The sequence below is a fragment of the Gymnodraco acuticeps genome, unplaced genomic scaffold (genome assembly GCF_902827175.1).
Source record: "Gymnodraco acuticeps unplaced genomic scaffold, fGymAcu1.1, whole genome shotgun sequence".
Lineage (NCBI taxonomy): Eukaryota > Metazoa > Chordata > Actinopteri > Perciformes > Bathydraconidae > Gymnodraco > Gymnodraco acuticeps.
The window spans coordinates 511,026-530,536 of record NW_022991296.1 but is presented as its reverse complement, the minus strand read 5'-3'; the positions used below and the strand labels follow the sequence as shown (position 1 = coordinate 530,536).

Here is a 19,511-nt window from a genome sequence, read left to right as displayed (position 1 = left end):
TATTTTATTTTTTTCTTGATCAATGAGTCAAACATCTGCTGCATTTTCCAACTATGCAAATAGCAAACACACATTTTCTTATGTGTAAGCAGAAATTAATGGTGTATTCATTTCATGTGTTATGCTTGTCAACTTCATCCACAATCATTCTGCAACAAGAATTATAATTTTTTTTGATAACATAATATGAAAGAATAACTAATGTACAAAAATAGGATTTGGAAACCTATGGCCATATCTGCTTTTGGGGGCTCTTGCAGGCAAAAATCTGCTTTTTTCGACATTATTTTCCGGGGAAATAAATTCTGTTAATAAATGTTGCCTTGTTGGTAACAGTGGGACAAAAAACACATGCCGAGCAGGACTTGGCAGTCTTTCTCCACAATGTTCCATGAGGGGTGAACTGTGCTCCAGTTTCACGCTTGTTTGACAATGTTGTCACCCTTTTTCCTCTTAAATATGAAACACTAAACACATGTGTAAAAATTATAGGATTTTAACAGCTATTAAATGAAAGACAAATAATTTTTCGGCATTAAAAGAGCTGATTGATTTGCAGCGCTCGTTACGTAGGTGTTACTCTATTAGGTTTCATGGTATTATGTCTAGTGATGTCAACTTTTCCCTCATGTGTTCCAGCACGTATTCATTCATAGGGAAATGGCGCAGCTAAATCAAGTATAAACTTATAATGCCCCAATAAAACACAGGCCCGGATAGAAAAAAGTCACCTCTGGGGAGAGAAATGTGCATAACATCAACAATATGCTGTGAAATGAAGAAAGTGACCTCTAGTCCCACTGCTCTCGCCCGCTCCCATTCATCAGCTGCTAGTCTCCACTAAAAGCAGGCTTTACAGCCGGTTGGCGCTAAAATATGTTCGACTGGATGGACACAAGTGTCGATGAGGTGATATTTCTCAGGCCCCTTGTCTTTCCGTTATCGCAGGATGTGGAGTCAGGGAGAGTGAAGGAGCAGAGTGGGGAGGACTGGAGCCCTAAAGCATGATTTACTTGACCTTGCAGAGCTGGAACTCACAGCCAGAACCTCATTAATTCCCAGGGTCATTCTGTTCGGACATAAATTGGTTAAAAATCTAAACGTGTGGATGACTTCCAGACATATACAAAGAATTATGAAATCTCTGGCCTCACCCCGCCCTGCCTGGCTCTCCTCGTACCCACTCCATAACCAAAGCATTGCCAAATCGCCGGGTGTAAATCACACGGGTCTGCCCGGAGGAGTCACATCCTCCGGATCGCAGGGAGGAGGCCGATGGAACGTTTTGTACTTATTAGGCAGCAAATATGGCATTGTTTTATGTGATTATCAACTGTGAATGATTTTTCACTCCCATCCATTCTGGAGCCTTGGCCTGTCTTTTGTTTGGGAAAGAGGAGCGGGAGGAACAGCAGGGTTTAGAGGGAAGCCCAATAAATTACACTAATGCACACATTTAAAGGGGCTCATATTCCCTCTGGCCTGTTATCAAGACTACTCCAGTGAGAATGTAAACTACCTCTTTCAGTCCCCCTCCCCAGGCCCAATATTGAATGTTATCATCCTTTAAAACAACCCCACTGTTTATGTTATCACAAATAAAGGGCAGATTATTTCACTTTTTTCTCACTATTTCACATTGGCTCGAGATAAGTCAGGCAAATAGTTGTCTAATGGTGCTGTTGAGCTCATTAATTCAAGAAGATAGAACCAGAATTGTGTAAACATTGTGAAGTCAGGGCTGGTGAATCACACCTTCAGTTTATAGAGGCCGACAGAGGGGGAGGATGCTCCATGTGAGCCCACACAAGGAAAGTCGTGGAAAGGAAAACAAGCGTAACCCTGCTGATAAAAGCAGGATTGTTTCAAAGTTTATTTGGACACGCAGTGCCTGGCTGAGGGTGGACCCTAATGAGACAGCAGCCTGTCCAGGGTGTATTCATCACCGCTGGATCGGGGTTATCACCCTCCGCCGTGCTCCACTACTTTTAATCAGGCTCCTCTCTGGTCACTCCCTATCAGCAGCAGTCCATCTCTGAGCCGTCAGCATCCATCAGGAGCTGCAGACAGGCAGGGAGCGCGGCTGAGGAGTGCATTAGTAAATTATTGCCCCGTGGTTTAGCTTTAGTGTCTGTCATGTCGCAGAGTGAACACACACATACGCACACAAGTATGCACATGCACTCACATACTTGAGACATTTATTTATGGGAGACCTGATAGATGAGACATTGTAGTAAAAGCAGCAGTCTGATACATGCTGGGGAAGTCAGACCCTGCAGAGCTGTAAGTCAAGAGCACATAAAAGCAACACCTGTAGAATATAATGCAATCCACAATAAAAGCCCTGCAATAAATACAAACTTTGTGAAATTCATAATGTTCTTAATAAATGTAATGTATGAGGACTATCACTTCAAATCTGGGACCCATATACAAACAAACGTATCTTCTGCACACACACAGACCTACTTTATGTCTGTGTGTGTGCACTGTCTGATTAGTTTGACTTTTAAGGTGATTTAGTGCTGTTAGTGTTACTCACTACCATGACACGACCTGCTCCCACCTCATCAACGCGCCCCCACAACCCCAAACAAGCACATTAAAGTCACAACAGCTTTTCGTCTTGTTCTGTTGAGATGACACGACATGATTGTGATTGTGCAGCTCACAGCCTGAATCTGTGTCAGAAAGAAAAACTAAAGCTACGTTTTTCTTCCTCTACCTCCGGTTTAGTAAAATACACACATCTCAGACGCTGAGAGGGGATCTTAAATCACTCATTGTTGATGTTTAGACCAGTTAAGTCAATAATCTCCATCTTGCCACAGTGATAAGTGATATTGCAGGGAGACGCTTCACCATAACTACTCTCAGGAAGTTTGAGTTTTCCTATAGCATAAACATCAGTGGGACCATGTGTTCTGAATAATTGACCCTGAGGGAGAAATACTCTTGAAAGCAAAAGAACAATGTGACAAATTGCATTTCATGGTCACATCAGTGTTACCAAATGGTTATGGAGATGTCTGCAAAATGTGTACAGTCTGTGTTTCAAGATGATGGCAACAGGACCGTGAGAAACTGCAGGTTATTAAAGAGAATGCCCAACGCTTTGGTCAAGTACACAATAGTGGTTAATTAACAGTAAAAAGGAAGTGTTTATGCATTCTGAAAATATACATTGCACTGTCTGGCCGCATGAGCAATGTGAGGAGTACAGATAAAGATGTTCACACTACTGCTTTTTGTTTTAAAATGAATACATTTACATCATATTACTGGAAGTATAATAAAACCTGTAAACCTCATAGGAAAAAACACATTGACCGATAGTGATTATAAATAAACAAATGGCCCCGCTGTAAACAAACGATACCATAAATGGCCATGATTATAAGTAAAATGAGGTCAATAGTCAAAATAGATATTGTGAGATGTAACAGGAATGTAACTGTTAACATATTATTTGGCAAATGATACCAGAAATATAATTTGGGTGAAGAAATACCAGTGTTTTATTATATGTTCTGACCTAAAACAGGCAGTATGAGAAAAATAAAGACCTTTTTGAACATTAAAGCATGTGAACATATACAAGAAGCACAAAATACAAATATGAAACCTGGAAATTAGCATTACATTACATTACATTTAGCTGACGCTTTTATCCAAAGCGACTTACAATAAGTACATTCGACCAGGAAGACACAACCTTGAATAAAACAGAATCATATAAGTACATCAGGCTTTCATAGAGCCAAAACATTTCAAGTGCTACTCAACTGGCTTTAGATAAGCCAGTCCTTTATTAGTATATAAGTGCTTTGTTAATAGTTCTATCGCTCGAAGTGGAGTCGAATTAGCATAATACGGCCCCTTTAACACATTTGTTTAACAATTGAATGAATAAATCAATGATTCAAGTGGTTCAAGCTTCTCTCATGTGAATCTTTATTTGTTTATTTTTGTCTATTATTATAGTAAATTGTGTATCATTTGATTTTTCTTAGTTTGAAACTGAAAATGTAAATTAGGTTGGTAAAGAAAATACATTTGAGTTGTAGTCATACTACAGTACATACAGTACAGACAGCCGTGTTTCATAAAGTCTCCCAGCAGTCGGACAGGCCAAGACAAATTGCAAACAAAGCTCTGGTGAATAATGGAAAATCCATAATAAACCTGTTTCAGCTTTAGATGACATAGCATCACTTTTATTCCCCAGATCATCCCATAGGCAGTAATTAGAGGCTGTGTAGCATGTGTCTGTACGTCGTGGGGCCTTTAGCTGCCGGCTGCCGAGGAGCCCTGAATCCCATCACAGGAAGTAATGGAAGCCAGATGTCTCCCTGTCTGTTTAAGGCTCATAATCAATAGCCTCACTTAGAACAGCTCTGACTTTCTCTCCCTCGCTCTCCTCTTCGACAGCTTGTTAAGAGAGGATCTGTGAAGGAATGGCATGTCTCTGCTGCAAACAAGTGGACGTGTGGTCAAGAGTGAGATTAACTAATTGGATTCCCCACATGAGTTTTTGTTTGGAGGAGGGGGTGATGCGGGGAAGGGAAGCGATCCCTCCCTGTAGCCTCAACAAGCTACATGACACTGCCGGCTTGTTCCTCCGACTCCCAGACATCCACTGGGAGTGATGGAGGGAAGGGGATTCCCATGCAAAAAAAGAAAAGAAAAATCTGTCCAAATAAATAACCTGAAGTGGCACTCAAAGTGACGCAGCACAACTGCATTTCCTGTGACTGTTTCCTGCCATCAGACAGCGTCGCTTTATATCTCAATCCACGAGCATGTGCCGAGGGAAGCATTATGAAGCAGATGAGGTTTTTTTTCTGGTGTGAGGGGAAGTGAAGGGTATGTATACAGCGCAGGGTTACAGCAGGAAGAGGCAGAGGTGTGGTGATTAGAGTGTGCGGGTTGTGACCTCCAACTTTGTAATGATCATCTGATGGATGTAGTGAGAAGGAGGTCAACCGTGCGTCAGGAGAGCAGGGCGGGTGGAGGGCAGTTAAGCAAGGTCAGGATATTGCAGTACTGTACTGTTGGAAGCTTTAAACATAACTGGATTTGATGACTAATATGACACTGTCAGAGATCCAACTATTGCCAAACTTCCATCCAAATGTGTTGCAAATTTCAACAGAGGAATTAGCGTAAGGACATGCTAATGGCTACTTGTTTCCATGCACTACTGTTACATGATTGTTCTTCAAGTTGGAAGACTATTTTACCATCACAGAAGAAGATGGCAAAATAGGACGGCATATTTAAATGAGCTTCAGTTACAACGTGAATAATCCAATCCAACTTTATTTATTTAGCACATTTAAAAACAACAGAGTTGACCAAAGTGCTGTACATCAATAGATATATAAAAAGCAGCATAAATACATTTAGACAAAACCGATAGGACAAAAAACAAATGTAAAAACACGAGACAATAAAATCATACTTATAGCCACAGACTGAAAAACTCTCAAACACGATGTAAAAACAATATGAAACACACGAAAATAATAAAACCCAATTTAAGAGCACAGGCTGATACGTCTTATACGTGGTCTGCAAACGCATGGGAGAACAAGTAGGTCTTTAAACAAGATTTTTAAACAGGCCAAGTGGGAGCAAGACTGAATGAAAAAAAAAAAAGTAAACTCTATGAAAATAAGACATTTGTTTTTTTCCTATATTATGGTGAGGAAGGCTAGATCAGATCTTTGTGGAGCAATGAGGAGACTTCCGAAGCTTTGGAGGACATCAAAGGCACATGAAGCGTGTACCCCGTCATTTATTCTATGCTAAATCTGTTTCCATTGCTCTTTGTATGATTTTGCTTTCGATAAACCAGAGTAAAACATCACAAAGCTGGAAAGACTGTCAGGCGGACAAGTGATATTTGCAGTGCAGACACACCACAAAATAAGTGCTTTAGTGCTGATATGAGTGCTTGGAAACGGATCCAAAGAAGAGTTTGGATAACTCCACCAGAATATGTTCTTCTGGGCCAGAAACCTTGAAATGTGTGGCCATCATCAAACCCCACTGACTTAGTTAGTCTATGCAGAGCAGTTCTGGTAAATATCCAATAAAAAAGACAGAGCCGGCTGTGCTGAAGGCAGCAGATTTAATGGTATAAACATACAAATACAAGTTTGAAATCAGATAGTTTGATTTATGGTTTGGGTATTATTTTACCATTTGTTTATATTTTCACTAAAGCTGGAAGTCTGTTAAAAACCTGCATCATTATCTGTCTGCTCATGTGTCTATTGCACTATTATACTTTTATCGGTGATACAGAAGTAACCTTTAAAGTTTGCACAAAGAATAGCAAGACATAGACAGCATTGTGATGAATGGATGGATATGGTATAGGAACAAAACAGATGCACGTTGCTACACAATTAGAAGTAATGCAATATAACGCAATTCAGACTGTTTGCATGTGTTTATATGCACGTGTCTCTGTGTTTAGTGGAAGTGCGTATGTGTTTGTGTGTGTGAGTCTAAGCCTATAAGTATATATTTGTGTAAGTATGTACTTGAGTGACCAAAAGACTCATATCTTTGTTTTTCAAGCCACTGTTTTTTGCATCAAAAACGTGAAGTTCAGATTGTATTCTCATGTCACATTCTTGGTTTGACTGAGTGCAGTTAAACTGAAGTGACTCTTTCTACATGTGCACACAGATGAGTACAAACTGCTTTCTAAATGCTCCTCAAGCAGTTCCTGATGGGGACCGCTGGGAGCCGAGCAGCAGATCTGGGGTCGAGGCCTCCGTCCGTCCGGAGAGGGAATAACTCCATTTCCACTGATAAAGGCAGCTGGCTCTGGCGACGCTCAGTAAAGTTTTATAGTCAGATATGCACAGATGATTAGGCCAGCTGTGCAGTGTCATATATTCCTAAACAAACCCTGCAGGAACTGAACTCTCACCCCTTGCACATATGGGTTACAGGGCTCGCACTCACACTCTTGTTCATGCACTTAAATATGTGCAAACATTACACACACACACCAGAACAAGAAAGTCACAGTCCGGTCACTGGCTTGCATGCAAAGCGTACACTATGTGACCCTTGTTAAAGCCGTATAAATCACATTCTCTGTTAAAGTGCATTGAGTCTTAGAATTGGATTTTCTGTGACCACATTGATGCAAATAAGGAGAGCAATTATGGTCTCTCAGCCGCATCAAAATCTGTCCGCTAGATCAGTTTAAAGGAAGTGGGAAGGATGTGAAACTGAGCAGCGCTTTCTATAAATCACCTGTTCACTCTCACTTGTGTGTCTGCTCTTGTGTTGCTGTGGTGACCAGCGTGTTGCAGCTTTCTCGATCCAAATTGTTTTGATCAAAGGGACTGTATAATACTCAGCGGCCCTGAAAGGCCCTGCTGCTTCCCCCCTTTCCCGCCGTGGCTCTGTTTATTTTGGAACAAGAACAAGATAAACCGAAGTGACGTCTTATTTATTTTCCCGCTCTTGCCCTCTCCTCCCCTTAACAAGCCGAGTCGTGAAGAAGAATTCCTTTATAATCCATCAGTCTAAAGTGTGTGTTCTCCTGAGTGTTGACACCACACACACACATAGATAGATATATAATGGAGTGTGACCAGGTCTAACACACAGTAAGATAATAAAGAACACTATCAGATAAAAGGAGCCTGAGCAATGAGCCGAGTGACATTCTTGATTGTGATTGGTCCACTGAAGCTTTTACACCAAAAAGAAAACAATCATGTCTTAAATGTGGCTTTTCAAAGTATTAAATGATAAAAATAACTTTGTGTCAAGTGTTCTTCACCCTTATAACTCCTTTTGTCACTCTCAGTGTCAGATAAAGTGTTACAGAACTTCAGTGTAAAATGTAGCTTTTTAATATTTTAATTGTTAACACTTCTAAGAGATAGTTAGCACTGCATGGCACCAGGTTAAATAAAGTAAGGGAAGATTGCTTAAGAGTTTCCCCTTTAAATAACAACATCCTCTAAACTGAAAAAACAGAATGTGTTTAGGTGACTTTTCATTTACTGAATGAAGAGGCAAAAACATTGTTGGTCTTATGAAATCAGCAGGAATCAGAGGACAAGCAGATCATCTTTGTTATTCTCTGAGCAGTGTTCTGTTTGAGCTGTTCTCCATAAAACGGCATCTGCGAGCCACGATAAGCAGCAAAAAGGGGAAATGAGGAAACCTCAGACTATACTCAGCCCGCTTTAAAAATGTATCTTTAGAGGGGCCACGCAGGTGACCTCAGTTGCATCATGGCGGTTTCCACAGTAAAACATCATACAGGACTTTAGGGGAATCAACTCATCCTTTAATGCCAATATTTACGTTGTATTACTTATAAGTTAACTCAACCTGCACCTTAAAGCCGTACTAAGGCACGGGATCAACACTCTTGACTGAGAAACAATCTTCAAACCTTCTGTGCATTTCAGTTCACCTCCAATATTAAATAAATATGACCATTTGTATATCAATTACTCACAAGTTACCGTTGAGGCATGCAAGGAAAAAAAAGTTTTTCTTCAAGAATCCCAGGTAGAGTTACAGGGTTAGTAAATGTATGTAAAGTTAGTAGTAAAGTTAGTATTCTTTAAATATTCATTTCTCATATTGATGATTACATGTGAAGTGTTCCTGCACATTTGTCTTGTAGTATTTTCTTTGTATTATTCTTCTGACTATAAGGAGAAGCGTAGCTGCATTCTTGGACTGACTGCTAATAAAGGTCCATCTCTTATGGCCTTATTTTGATGTTTCTTTATTAGCAAATTGACTGAGTATGTTTACAATTGGAATAGCTCCGTATCATGTTTTTATATGTCTGAGGATGTCATTGACATTATTTGCATGCCGGAAAGTGTTGTTGGTGTCCTCTGATTGGAGGGGGTGAGTTCACTGAACCCATTAAGTGAAGTCAATAAACAAACATGATCAGCACATAAGCAGCAGTTCCCAGCATGCATTGTTGGAGAGTGGTTAAGAGTCCTTTCTTGTTTGTAGTTTGAATAAAACTTTAATGATGGGAACTTGTTGTGTGTTTGATACATTATAATTGGGCCTTCTTACAATAATAAAAACAATGTGAACAAAGTTAAAGTTAGTTTAAGTGTTTAACAGACCATTTTGCTACTTATTCAGCTTAAGTTAAGTTAACTCACAATCATTTTTAAGTTTAACAAATTTAAACTGTCCCACTTTGAAATGTGTAAATAAACCCTAAAATCTAACCTCATAACCCGATATTCTCATCACAGAGAGAAATAACAATTCCATGCTCCTGAGGGGCTGAGGTTGAATTTAGCAGCAACTCTTTCATTTGCAGGCACATAACGTCAACTCTATCCGATGGTTGGACTCCAACATACGGTTAGTTTTGAGCCGCAGGCAGTTCACCCAAGTCCTAAAACAGAGTGAAAATGTGCTGCTGATGACAGGTCATGTGAAATGAAAGTGCTTTTCACATCCTCCCTTTGTGTTTGCATCTCAGCGGGCAGCCAGCGCTCGGCCGTAATCCCCCTCCCAGTGTGTGCATCACTCAGTGAAGTCAGCCTCTGTGGAAACGGACCGCTGCCATTTCACAGCCCTAATTAATACCAAACCTCTGCACCATTCACAAATGACAGCGTGCACCGCACAGGGTTGGCTCAAGACAACAGTCTGCAGTCTGCAATAAAACGGTTCCTTCATGGCCACATTAAAAAACAGGGCGGTATCAGAGGACTTTCAGCTCATAACTGATTACTGTTGGCCATTAGCTCAGTGCGTATTATTTGAGAAAGGTGGTGAAAGAGAGCTTAAGTAGTGCTGTGGATTCTCTGAGGGACCCTTCACGGTGGGAGCCATCCAAGGACAACCAGGAGAGATTTTTTGGGTGGAGATAAAGGGGGGGAGGCAGGGAGGAACTGGCCACCCCACGGTGCCCCGCTGGCTGTGGTCTGCAGTCGGTGCAGCAGTAGGTAACTGTGGAGCCAAGGTGGAGTGAGAAAGGAAGGGAGGAAACTCGGAGAGAAACCATGAAAAATGTGGAGCATGAAAATGTCTCCCTTGGTTTATGGCAGTGCAGCCCGGCTTCCAAGAGAAACACATCTTTAAATTTAACTTGAGATGTCTTTTTTTTCTTCTTCCCTCGTTCTCTCTTTCTCTTCCTCCACTCCCAAGTGCTGGCAAGGGCCCGGTTTTGAAAGCAGGGCCAAGATGCTTGGAAACTGCGATCATGTTAAAAAAGCACTCAATAATGTGGCTTTTTGGAAATGTGGCGACAGCTTCTGTATGAGGGCTCAGCTTTCAGCGTTGGTGAACATGTTTGGTACGTGTGCAGCTGCAGAACACTCAGAACCGTATAAACGTTCAGAAAAACACTTGATTTACACACTGATGGTATATTTACTGAAGGATAATATGAAGTGTAGAATATCACTTACATATTCTACAGAACGTTTGGCTGCAGTACATCAAACATAAACTCTGTTGGCACTGTGCTGTTAAACTGTTTCTCCATACCACGTTCAGAAACACTCTGTTTGAGGGAGAAACTGTGTTTTGAATAAGAGGCTATAAATATAAGACTTCATTCTAGTTATTCCAGTGACTTGGATGAAAATGACGGGGGCGGCTGGAAACATTTTTGGCCTGCTATCAAATTAAAGCTTCGTACTAAGTACTAATATTTTGCTAGTCTCAGGAGGAAGTCATCTCTCATGCGGATGATTCAGAGTTCATAGGAAAAGAGCATAAATCAGCATTTAATGGAACAAACATACCTCTGAAGGAAACAGAGCCACCTCCACAGCATTCACACTCACTTATGGAGTCACAATTACCGAATAAAATGCTCCACTGACAATGAACACATTTTCTGGGTGTGTAATGTAATGCCAGAAGTTAACACCTCTGATTACAGCCGGTGCCAGAAAACATTAATTTAAGTCAGAGATATTTGGCAAATACATCCAGGGAGTTATTTAGAAAAGAATAAAAAACCTTGAGGCTGTGTTTAACTTAAAAAAATGTGACAGATGATTTTCCTACAAACAAATGTGCATATGGCATTCAATACATTTTCAACTGGTTATTAATACTTGAATGTGCTTTAGATAACACATGGAGTAGATTATAAAAGTTTGCAACCACGCCATAGTTTGTGTAGTACATTACCATACAAGTACTGTATGATAAACAACCCCTTATCTTGAGTGGTTTTCCACCCTTAGATACTGAGTAAAGTTAACAAAGCTTGGACCCAAACCAGGTACATTTTATTCAGCTCTTAAATAAAATGTGTATCCTTTGTTTTGAATGTCATATGCACATATTTCTGCTAACTAATTATACATTTGTACCATTTTTAAGGGTAAAACTTGAGCTTCCTGTGTCTACTAACTCATAAAACCATATCAAATATAAAAAACTGTAATATTAGAACACTAGAACAAGTAAATATATGTTTTAAAAAGCCATTGGTGCGTGTTCAGGATGGATGAATTTGCAGAATAAATCTTGCATGAAAATGAACCCACAACAATATTCTTGATATCATCATCCTTATCATCACTGAAATCATCTTCGTCTGCACGCTCCCAAAATGAGGAAGGGGCAGAATTTCAAAACTAATCCTCCATCTTTTTGCACGCCATATTTATCGGCTGAAGTTTCTCGAGCGCTTGTTGAGTTATGTTGACGCTTTGTTACCCCCCTTTTTCCTCGGGAGGGCCACAGACTCTCTCATAAGGCCTTTTCCCTCTGATGCATTACACCAATGGTGGAGAAATCTCCATCAGCCTATCAAACAACTTCACAGATAATGCCTCAAAGAGACGTCACAGCTCTTAGTCACGTTAATCCCTCAACCACTGCAGACAGAAACCCCCCGCTCTGCTCTCACAGAGGTAATTTGTTTTACACAGTTACTTTTTCAAAGCGTTAAATATTGGCCAAATCCACAAGGGTGGTTTGTTTTATTGGTTGCCTTGTCCTGGGTTGCCAAGAGGGACGTATAGGACAGCTTTTAATGGAGGGGGAAAGCTGACATTAAATACAGGCCAGATGGACTTTCTCCTATCCTGCTCATAAAAGTTCTGAGGACAGTTCACAAATCAAGGCCTCTCAGTATTATGTTAAGCGTTTGGATTGTTATTGTTATTGTACATTTGCAAATACTAATATAATTTATAGCTTTTCGAGCATAATTAGAGACTCAACTCACCCAGACATTTAATATGTGAGAGTTTAACAGTTAATATTGGCTTGATAAAGTGCCGGGGCTTTTACTGCCTTCCATGGAAATCATAACTCTGACAACTTTTCATGCAGCGTGAATTAAAAGTGAAGATTAAGATGAGTGCCATCCACTTCATAACTGTCACTGTTACTTTATGGGACGACTGGGCTGCAGTTTGGGGGTGAAATACTTCCAAAAGCCAGCAGCAGGTATTACTGTATGGGCAGCAGAAAGGGGGGAAATGAAAAGTGAAATTCAAGATGCGAAGCTAAAACGGAAAACTGCAGCTCTCTGGGGGTCAGTCCTCTTTCCGGAGGAGAGGAAAGTGGACCCCATAGTGGAGAGGGTTTGTGGTGGTCCGCGTTTTTGTGTCACTCACTATGATGTTGCTGCTAACATGACAACAAATACCAGAGGGCTTTACGTTTCCTGACTGAGGTACAAAGGCACAGAGCTTTATTTATCACTACTGTACACTATATATCAACTTCTTTCACATTGTTAAGTAGAGGTGTTTATGTAAGATATAACTTTATTTCATAGGTGAATAATGTTTAGTAGTGATGGAAAGTACATCTTTCTAGGACAGTACTCAACAACTTTGAGGTACTTGTGCATTTCCATTTCGATGTGGTTATGGTACTTTAACCTAAGGAAAGATCAGTAGATTTTTTCCTCATGTGAAGCAAATTGTTGTTTATTTTCTGTATATCTTGAGTAAAAGCTCCAGTCACGAAAAAAGTAAACATTTTTCACATTAGTAAAATTAGCAATAATATAGTTTAGCTCAAGTAATCACAAAAGTCAGGCATTTTAAATCTTACTTAAGTAAAAGTACAAAAGCGTTCGAGATATACTTGAAGAATCAAAAGCAAAAGTAACCTATCACTAGATTATAATGAGCTATACATCTACGTGTGTAAGCAACATTTTACACCTACAAAATTGTATACTTAAGTACAGTTACTAGAGTAAATGTACTTTGTTTGTTTCCAAAACTGCCTGATGCTGAGGTCAAGTCTTTATTATAATCATATCATTTTCTAGGAATTCATATATGTGATATAATAGACATTATTAGAACGTACACAGGGTTGCTTTAAAATGGACTAATACAGGGCCACATACAAACCAGAATGTATAACAACGTACGCAAGCACGCGCACACACACACAACACACACACACACACACACACACACACACACACACACACACACACACACACACACACACACACACACACACACACACACACACACACAGACACACACACACACACACACACACACACCACACACACACACACACACACACACACACACACACACACACACACACACACACACACACACACACACACACACACACACACACACACACACACACACACACCCACACACACACACACACACACACACACACACACACACACACACACACACACACACACACACACACACACACACACAAATCGCTTATTTGACACAATATTTATGTTGTCACTGCACTACAGCTGGGATTGGAAACCACTTATTCAGTCGCATTTTTGTGTATAAATCATCATGTTTTTGCACCAAAAATACTCTAACATTGGGCAACATATCTGACATTTATGATGACTACATTGGAATATTGTTCCCTGTCAAGACACTGAAGGTAAGTGAGGTTAAAACTCCAGATACGTTTGAAAAAAAGACAGTAAAAACACATTGTGTGTCATTCCAGATTTATGGGGCTCTTATAAAATATAATTGCTCTGACAGACACAGGTAGACTTAATAGACATGTAAAGGGAGGGAGCGTGTCATGACATCATGTCGTTAAACACCCTTTAACAGGTTTAATTGTGCCGCACATGTGCACAGTTTGGATGTGCATTGCAGCAATGATGAACATTTCTTATATCTTATGAATCTTGAGCAGTCACCTTCATGATAAGGCTGGTTGAGAAATAAAATGTCAACACTTCTCTGTCCTCGCTGTTGGTTTTTGTTGTAGTCATAATAAAAAGGAGCAGATCTGAGTGGACTCAGAGGGAGGTTATGAGCAGCACTATAAATGGAGGAGATGTTGATTGTATCTGCGTCTGGATACATAAAATATACTCATCCGGGTCGTCCCTGCTATCTGGAGCCAGTAAATGTATACAAACTATAAATTACCCTCTTCTTCTTCGTCTCTCTCTTTCTCAACTTTCTGTTGCTGGAGCCTCAACATCCAGGAGGAATTTAGTTCACTGAGATACATTATTATGCTTATATTTATTTATATAAGAGGAGAATAATATAAACACATTCGTAATGGAGGTATTATTTGGTCCACTCTCTTGTTTAGACTGTTGGAAATAATGATGTTAAGTTTTACAATGTTTTTATTTTTGATTGATTATTTTTTAAATAGTTTTTTTTATGATTTTCGACCAAAGTAACACAAACTTCCAGTAAATTATGTCTACGTGTTGTATTATATGTTTGGGTTTTGTGTGGATTAAACCACCATGTTTTAGAGCATCTAGGCTATTTATTTCTATGCATTTATTTGGTTGCATATTTAAGTGTATGCAACTATTTCTTCTGTTGCTGAAGCTTTATTTTTCTGATATGCAAAAGCACCAAAACAAACTCAAAAACGTAAAAATAATTCACTGACTTATATTAAATAATAATAATAATAAAACATCATGATTCAATTTTCAAAGTAAGAAACGTTTTATTTACAATATTTTCAGTGCAAATTATTATTAACAAATAGCACAATATATCCAGACAAACCAAATAATACATGAACACTTCTGTGATTTTCTGAGATTTCATTTATCACGTAAAACGAGTGGTTCATAACCTAACAAATACAATTCACAACCGCATTATTTCCTCCAGATGAGGAAAGACATGATGCACACCAAAGCTCTTGAGAGGAAAACGACAGTAAGGAAATACCTGGGGGAGGTCTGATTTAAAAAAATAAATAAAAATAGCCTGATATTTTAATTTAAGAGCCTCAAAAGGAAGCAGAAACAAATAAACGGAATATAATACAATAAACAAATTAATTTGGGCTATATTCCTTGTGTCTGGGTTAAAATAACATGTCATTTTGAACAAATAAACGAGTGTTGCTCCACTTGTTCCCAGGAATTAGACGTATACAGGCCTGTCTTTACGTTGCAGATGCCCTACCGAATTAACCGTCCACATGCGTTTTAACGTTAATGTCGTTCTTCTGTCAAAATAATAAAAAATAAACTTATAGTACATAATCTAGAGGTTCATATGAGTGACGCAACGGCCTCCGGGTCTGCCGCCGCCTCGGAGCTGCTGGCCGGCCCGATGCCGCTCATGATGACGCTGGTTTTGTTTGTTTGCTCAGAAATGTCCAAATGTCCGTCAGAGTGTTCCTCCTCCGGAGCCTCCTCGGATTCACACTCGCTCCGGCCCTCGCTCTCGCACTCGGACTCCTCCCCCGCCGGCTCTCGGGGCTCCCTGCCCGGCTCCGAGCTGCTCTTCTCCGGCTGCTCCTTGTCCTTGTCCTTCTGGGCCTGCGCCTCTTTGGAGTGCCGCCACTTCATGCGCCTGTTCTGGAACCACACCTTCACCTGAAAATACATTTAAAAAACACTGTTAAATAACTGTGTGGTGCTGGGACATAAAGCTGCAGCATGTTTTTAAAAAATCCATGTATTTAATTTCCTTAAATTTCCAGGTAAAAATTAGCTCTTTTTTGAGAGAAGGGAATACATGTATGTATTTTACCATATGTATATGATAGGAGAAAATGCAAGCATTAGTTGCTGCTTTTATCGTAGTCATTAGGAAATATAGTATACGATTATAGTCATATCATTTTAAATATTTTGGATACTTCCAAAAGTGTTTTTTCTTTCCCTTTCCTCTTTTATGATAAGGTAAAATAGGCTATATCGTTAACACATTATTTCAAGAGACATCTTTTGCAAGAAAACCCTGTCAAAGACAGCATCATAAAAAGTGTAAATATAGTGCAAATAATATTATAAAAACTAGTAGATGACAGGAACCCTAAGTTTAATATTATCTAGGAATAGTAATAAAATATGTCTGTTTTTGTTGTAGGGTGAGGTAAAGTGGCTCTGACGTACATTGTGTTGAAATGTAAACAACAACTGGTGGCCTTTCAGCCAATCAGGTTGCACCAAAGTGTTATGATGCAGCTTTGCCAATTTACATTTAACATGGTTCTCTACCTTCTTCTGTGAATGACTGTGAATTAGTTTCAAATGTAAAGTTCTTGCCCTGAGAATAATCTGTGGGAATGCAGGTCAGAAACAAAACCTCACTCAGACTCATGCTATTTTACAAACATAAATAATGTGACTACAGCCATCCCTCAAACATGGAATCACATGTTCGAATTTAATATTATGTTAATGATTTGTCAAGTGCCAGAGGACAGCATATCAATTGTTTACTGAATTTTTTCTCGAAGTGTTTATAGTTTTAGCAACTTGTGGCTGACTTGCACAGAGTGGGTTTCTATTGGCTGCTACAGGTATTTTTTTAGAAGCTGGAAAAGTGATGTCAGCAATATATGACCTGACATGACATGGAAAGGGTTTAAAGAAGAAACAAATATTTCATAAAAATATGTTTTACATGAGTAAGTCTAAATAATTTTAAATACAATTTAATAGGTGCCTGATGATTTCTTTTCTAGGGGGTGATGGGACGATAAAGGGGATTATGACCTCAGTTTTCTAAAATCCTACATCCCTGTGGTTATATTGTGTTATTGTTTATTTGGATCCACACAACTCTTCCTGAGCTCCCTATTCAATATTCATATATTTAATCAATTTGCAGAAAATATAAAAACATTGAAATGGCGTCAATAATGAAAATACATCAAAACCATACCTAACCTCCCCCCCCCAAAAAAAAAAATTGCAACCATGTGAAGAGAAACCTATAGAGCAAAATTATTTTTGAAGTCTCTGACCTTTTACAAAGTAATATATCTTGCTAAAATTACAACTGTAATATAAAATAAAACCTGTGCATCATGTTTATTTACCTGAGCGTCTGTCAGCCCGAGCATCGCCGCCAGCTGTTTTCTGTCCGGCTTGGTGACATATTTCTGAATCTCAAATCTCTTCTCCAGTCCTTTCCTCTGCAGGTTAGAAAACACTGCTCTGGACCACGACCTCTTCCTCTTGTATGTCTGTGGCATCGTGTCTTTGGTGAGGACAGCATACGGACCTAAAAGAGATGAAGAGGAGGTTAAATAACAAGAGAAGAGAAAGCAGAGGATTGACTGCAGGTGTCTCACAGCTCCAAACACAGAGAGCTGCAGGGACAGTTTCCTGTCTGTTGAATGTCCTACAAGTGGTGACTACCTGGGAAGGTGTCCTGAAACTGATGCTGGCCTGAATGCCTGCTGCTGCTGCTGCCTAGTGAACTCATCATGGAGGACGCGTCGCTCATCCCGGGGTCTATGCAGGAGAAGTACTGGCTGGCCGCAGGCTGAATGGGGATCTGGATCCCTGACTGACGGTTCGAGCTAACGATGGATGTGAGATCTGTTACAGAGCGAGAGATGAGGGGCTTCAGTCAGGAAACAAAGACTCACAACTTAGGGGGGCAAGATGGTCTAGTGTTTAGAGAGACCATCAAACAAACTCAAAGCCTGGGTTCAAGTGTGGCTGATCCTGACCTCTGAGGGGGCATCTGAGCAGAGAATCCCCTCCTCCTTAAAGTTATAAAGTTATAATCTGGTTCTGATTTTACTCTAGCTTCAGTTTCTAAAGTTAATGGTATCATTTATAAATAACGTTAAGGCCATAAACAGATCCCTATTTATTGTTTTTATTTGGCTGACATGACGCGTCTCTAAACACCACACATATGCTTTGAGTAATACAATCTCACCTCTTAATGAAGACTTTTCTCTGCCTTTATGGTCAAAATCTGTCGACAATATCCGATCAATTCCGAATTTGAGGTCTTTGCTTGAAGGCGGGGGAGATTGCTGGGAGTTGAAGGGAGTCCTGGAGACTGATGTGAGCTGTAGTCCGTGTCTGTGGTAAGGGGAGCCCGGACTCACCCTCGCTCCGTACACGGACGCCTCCGGCCCGACCGGAGAGGGGCGCAGCGGCGAGCTGCCGTGCTGCGCCCGGTGGTGGTGGTGTCCCATGTGCACCATGAGGGAAGAGGATCCCGGGATGTTCTCCGCATCTCCAGTCTGCAAAATGTCTGCGATGCAAAAGGACGGTTTCTTCATGGTATCCACAGCGAAGCCCCCTGCGCAATACGCCGACCAGAGGCTAAAATTTGACGCGTAAAACGGGTTGAGCCCGGCCGTGTACATCCCGCAGCCTGTAATGCCTTATTGTTTCTCAGTAGGGTATAAACGGACATGCATGTAAAAAGAAGAAAGGCAGGGATGGCGTTTTAGGGGGATAGATGACCGTCCTCTTCGTGTCAGTGCCAAAATCGCTCTCCCAACTCTGAAATCCAAACCCTGCAGCTCCACTCTCAAGTCTCTCCGCTGACACTGATTGGTCGCTTTCTGAGCCAATGGATGTTTTGCATTCGCGGACATCACGCCCTAACAAATGAGGATGATGTGTATCTTAAACACACACACACACACACACACACACACACACACACACACACACACACACACACACACACACACACACACACACACACACACACACACACCACACACACACACACACACACACACACACACACACACACACACACACACACACACACACACACACACACACACACACACACACATGACCCAGACACTTCGCAGAAATGTTGATCCTGAGATGATGGATTGATCACTTAAAGAGTACCCCAACCCATCACCGCACACAGAAACATTACACCCATTACTCTCATGTTAAATTCAATATTCTTAGTGGGAATAATCAGTGTGCACGCAGTGGATGAAATATATTTTTGACAGAGTCAGTTTTCAACAAAAATATGCATTTCGCCCTGCCAAAATACAATTGAAATCGAACAAAAACATCCCAAACGGTTGTGTAAAATTGCTTATTTAATAAATGACCTGTAAAACCACCCAGAGACCCGACCTGTAATCATATGACCCCGGCCCAGGAGAGGCTCTATTAGCTCCTCTCTCATCCTGTTTTTGATGGGCTGTGATTCGTGTTAAATGAGCGGATATTCCTGCTAGATTTGCCCCCAAAATAGAACCTGTTTTAGTATTTTAGGATACAGCAGAAATCCTTATTTCTTCCGGAGCGG

At 40.4% G+C, this 19,511-nt stretch overlaps 1 protein-coding gene across 2 annotated transcripts; it reads right to left on the bottom strand.

The window, feature by feature from the left end:
* Positions 1-14,930: 14,930 nt before the first annotated feature.
* hlx1 (H2.0-like homeo box 1 (Drosophila)) lies at positions 14,931-18,720 on the bottom strand. 2 transcript variants are annotated; one of them, XM_034240123.1, is made up of 4 exons: positions 18,150-18,720; positions 17,618-17,800; positions 17,296-17,480; positions 14,931-15,841 (listed from the first exon to the last, which is right to left on the bottom strand). In XM_034240123.1, the coding sequence occupies exons 1-4, from the start codon at positions 18,586-18,588 to the stop codon at positions 15,515-15,517; spliced, it is 1,134 nt and encodes a 377-aa protein (XP_034096014.1). In that variant the 5' UTR covers positions 18,589-18,720; the 3' UTR covers positions 14,931-15,514. The 2 variants fall into 2 exon arrangements, with proteins under 2 accessions (XP_034096014.1, XP_034096015.1); XM_034240124.1 differs by lacking the exon at positions 17,618-17,800.
* Between the last annotated feature and the right edge of the window lie 791 nt (positions 18,721-19,511).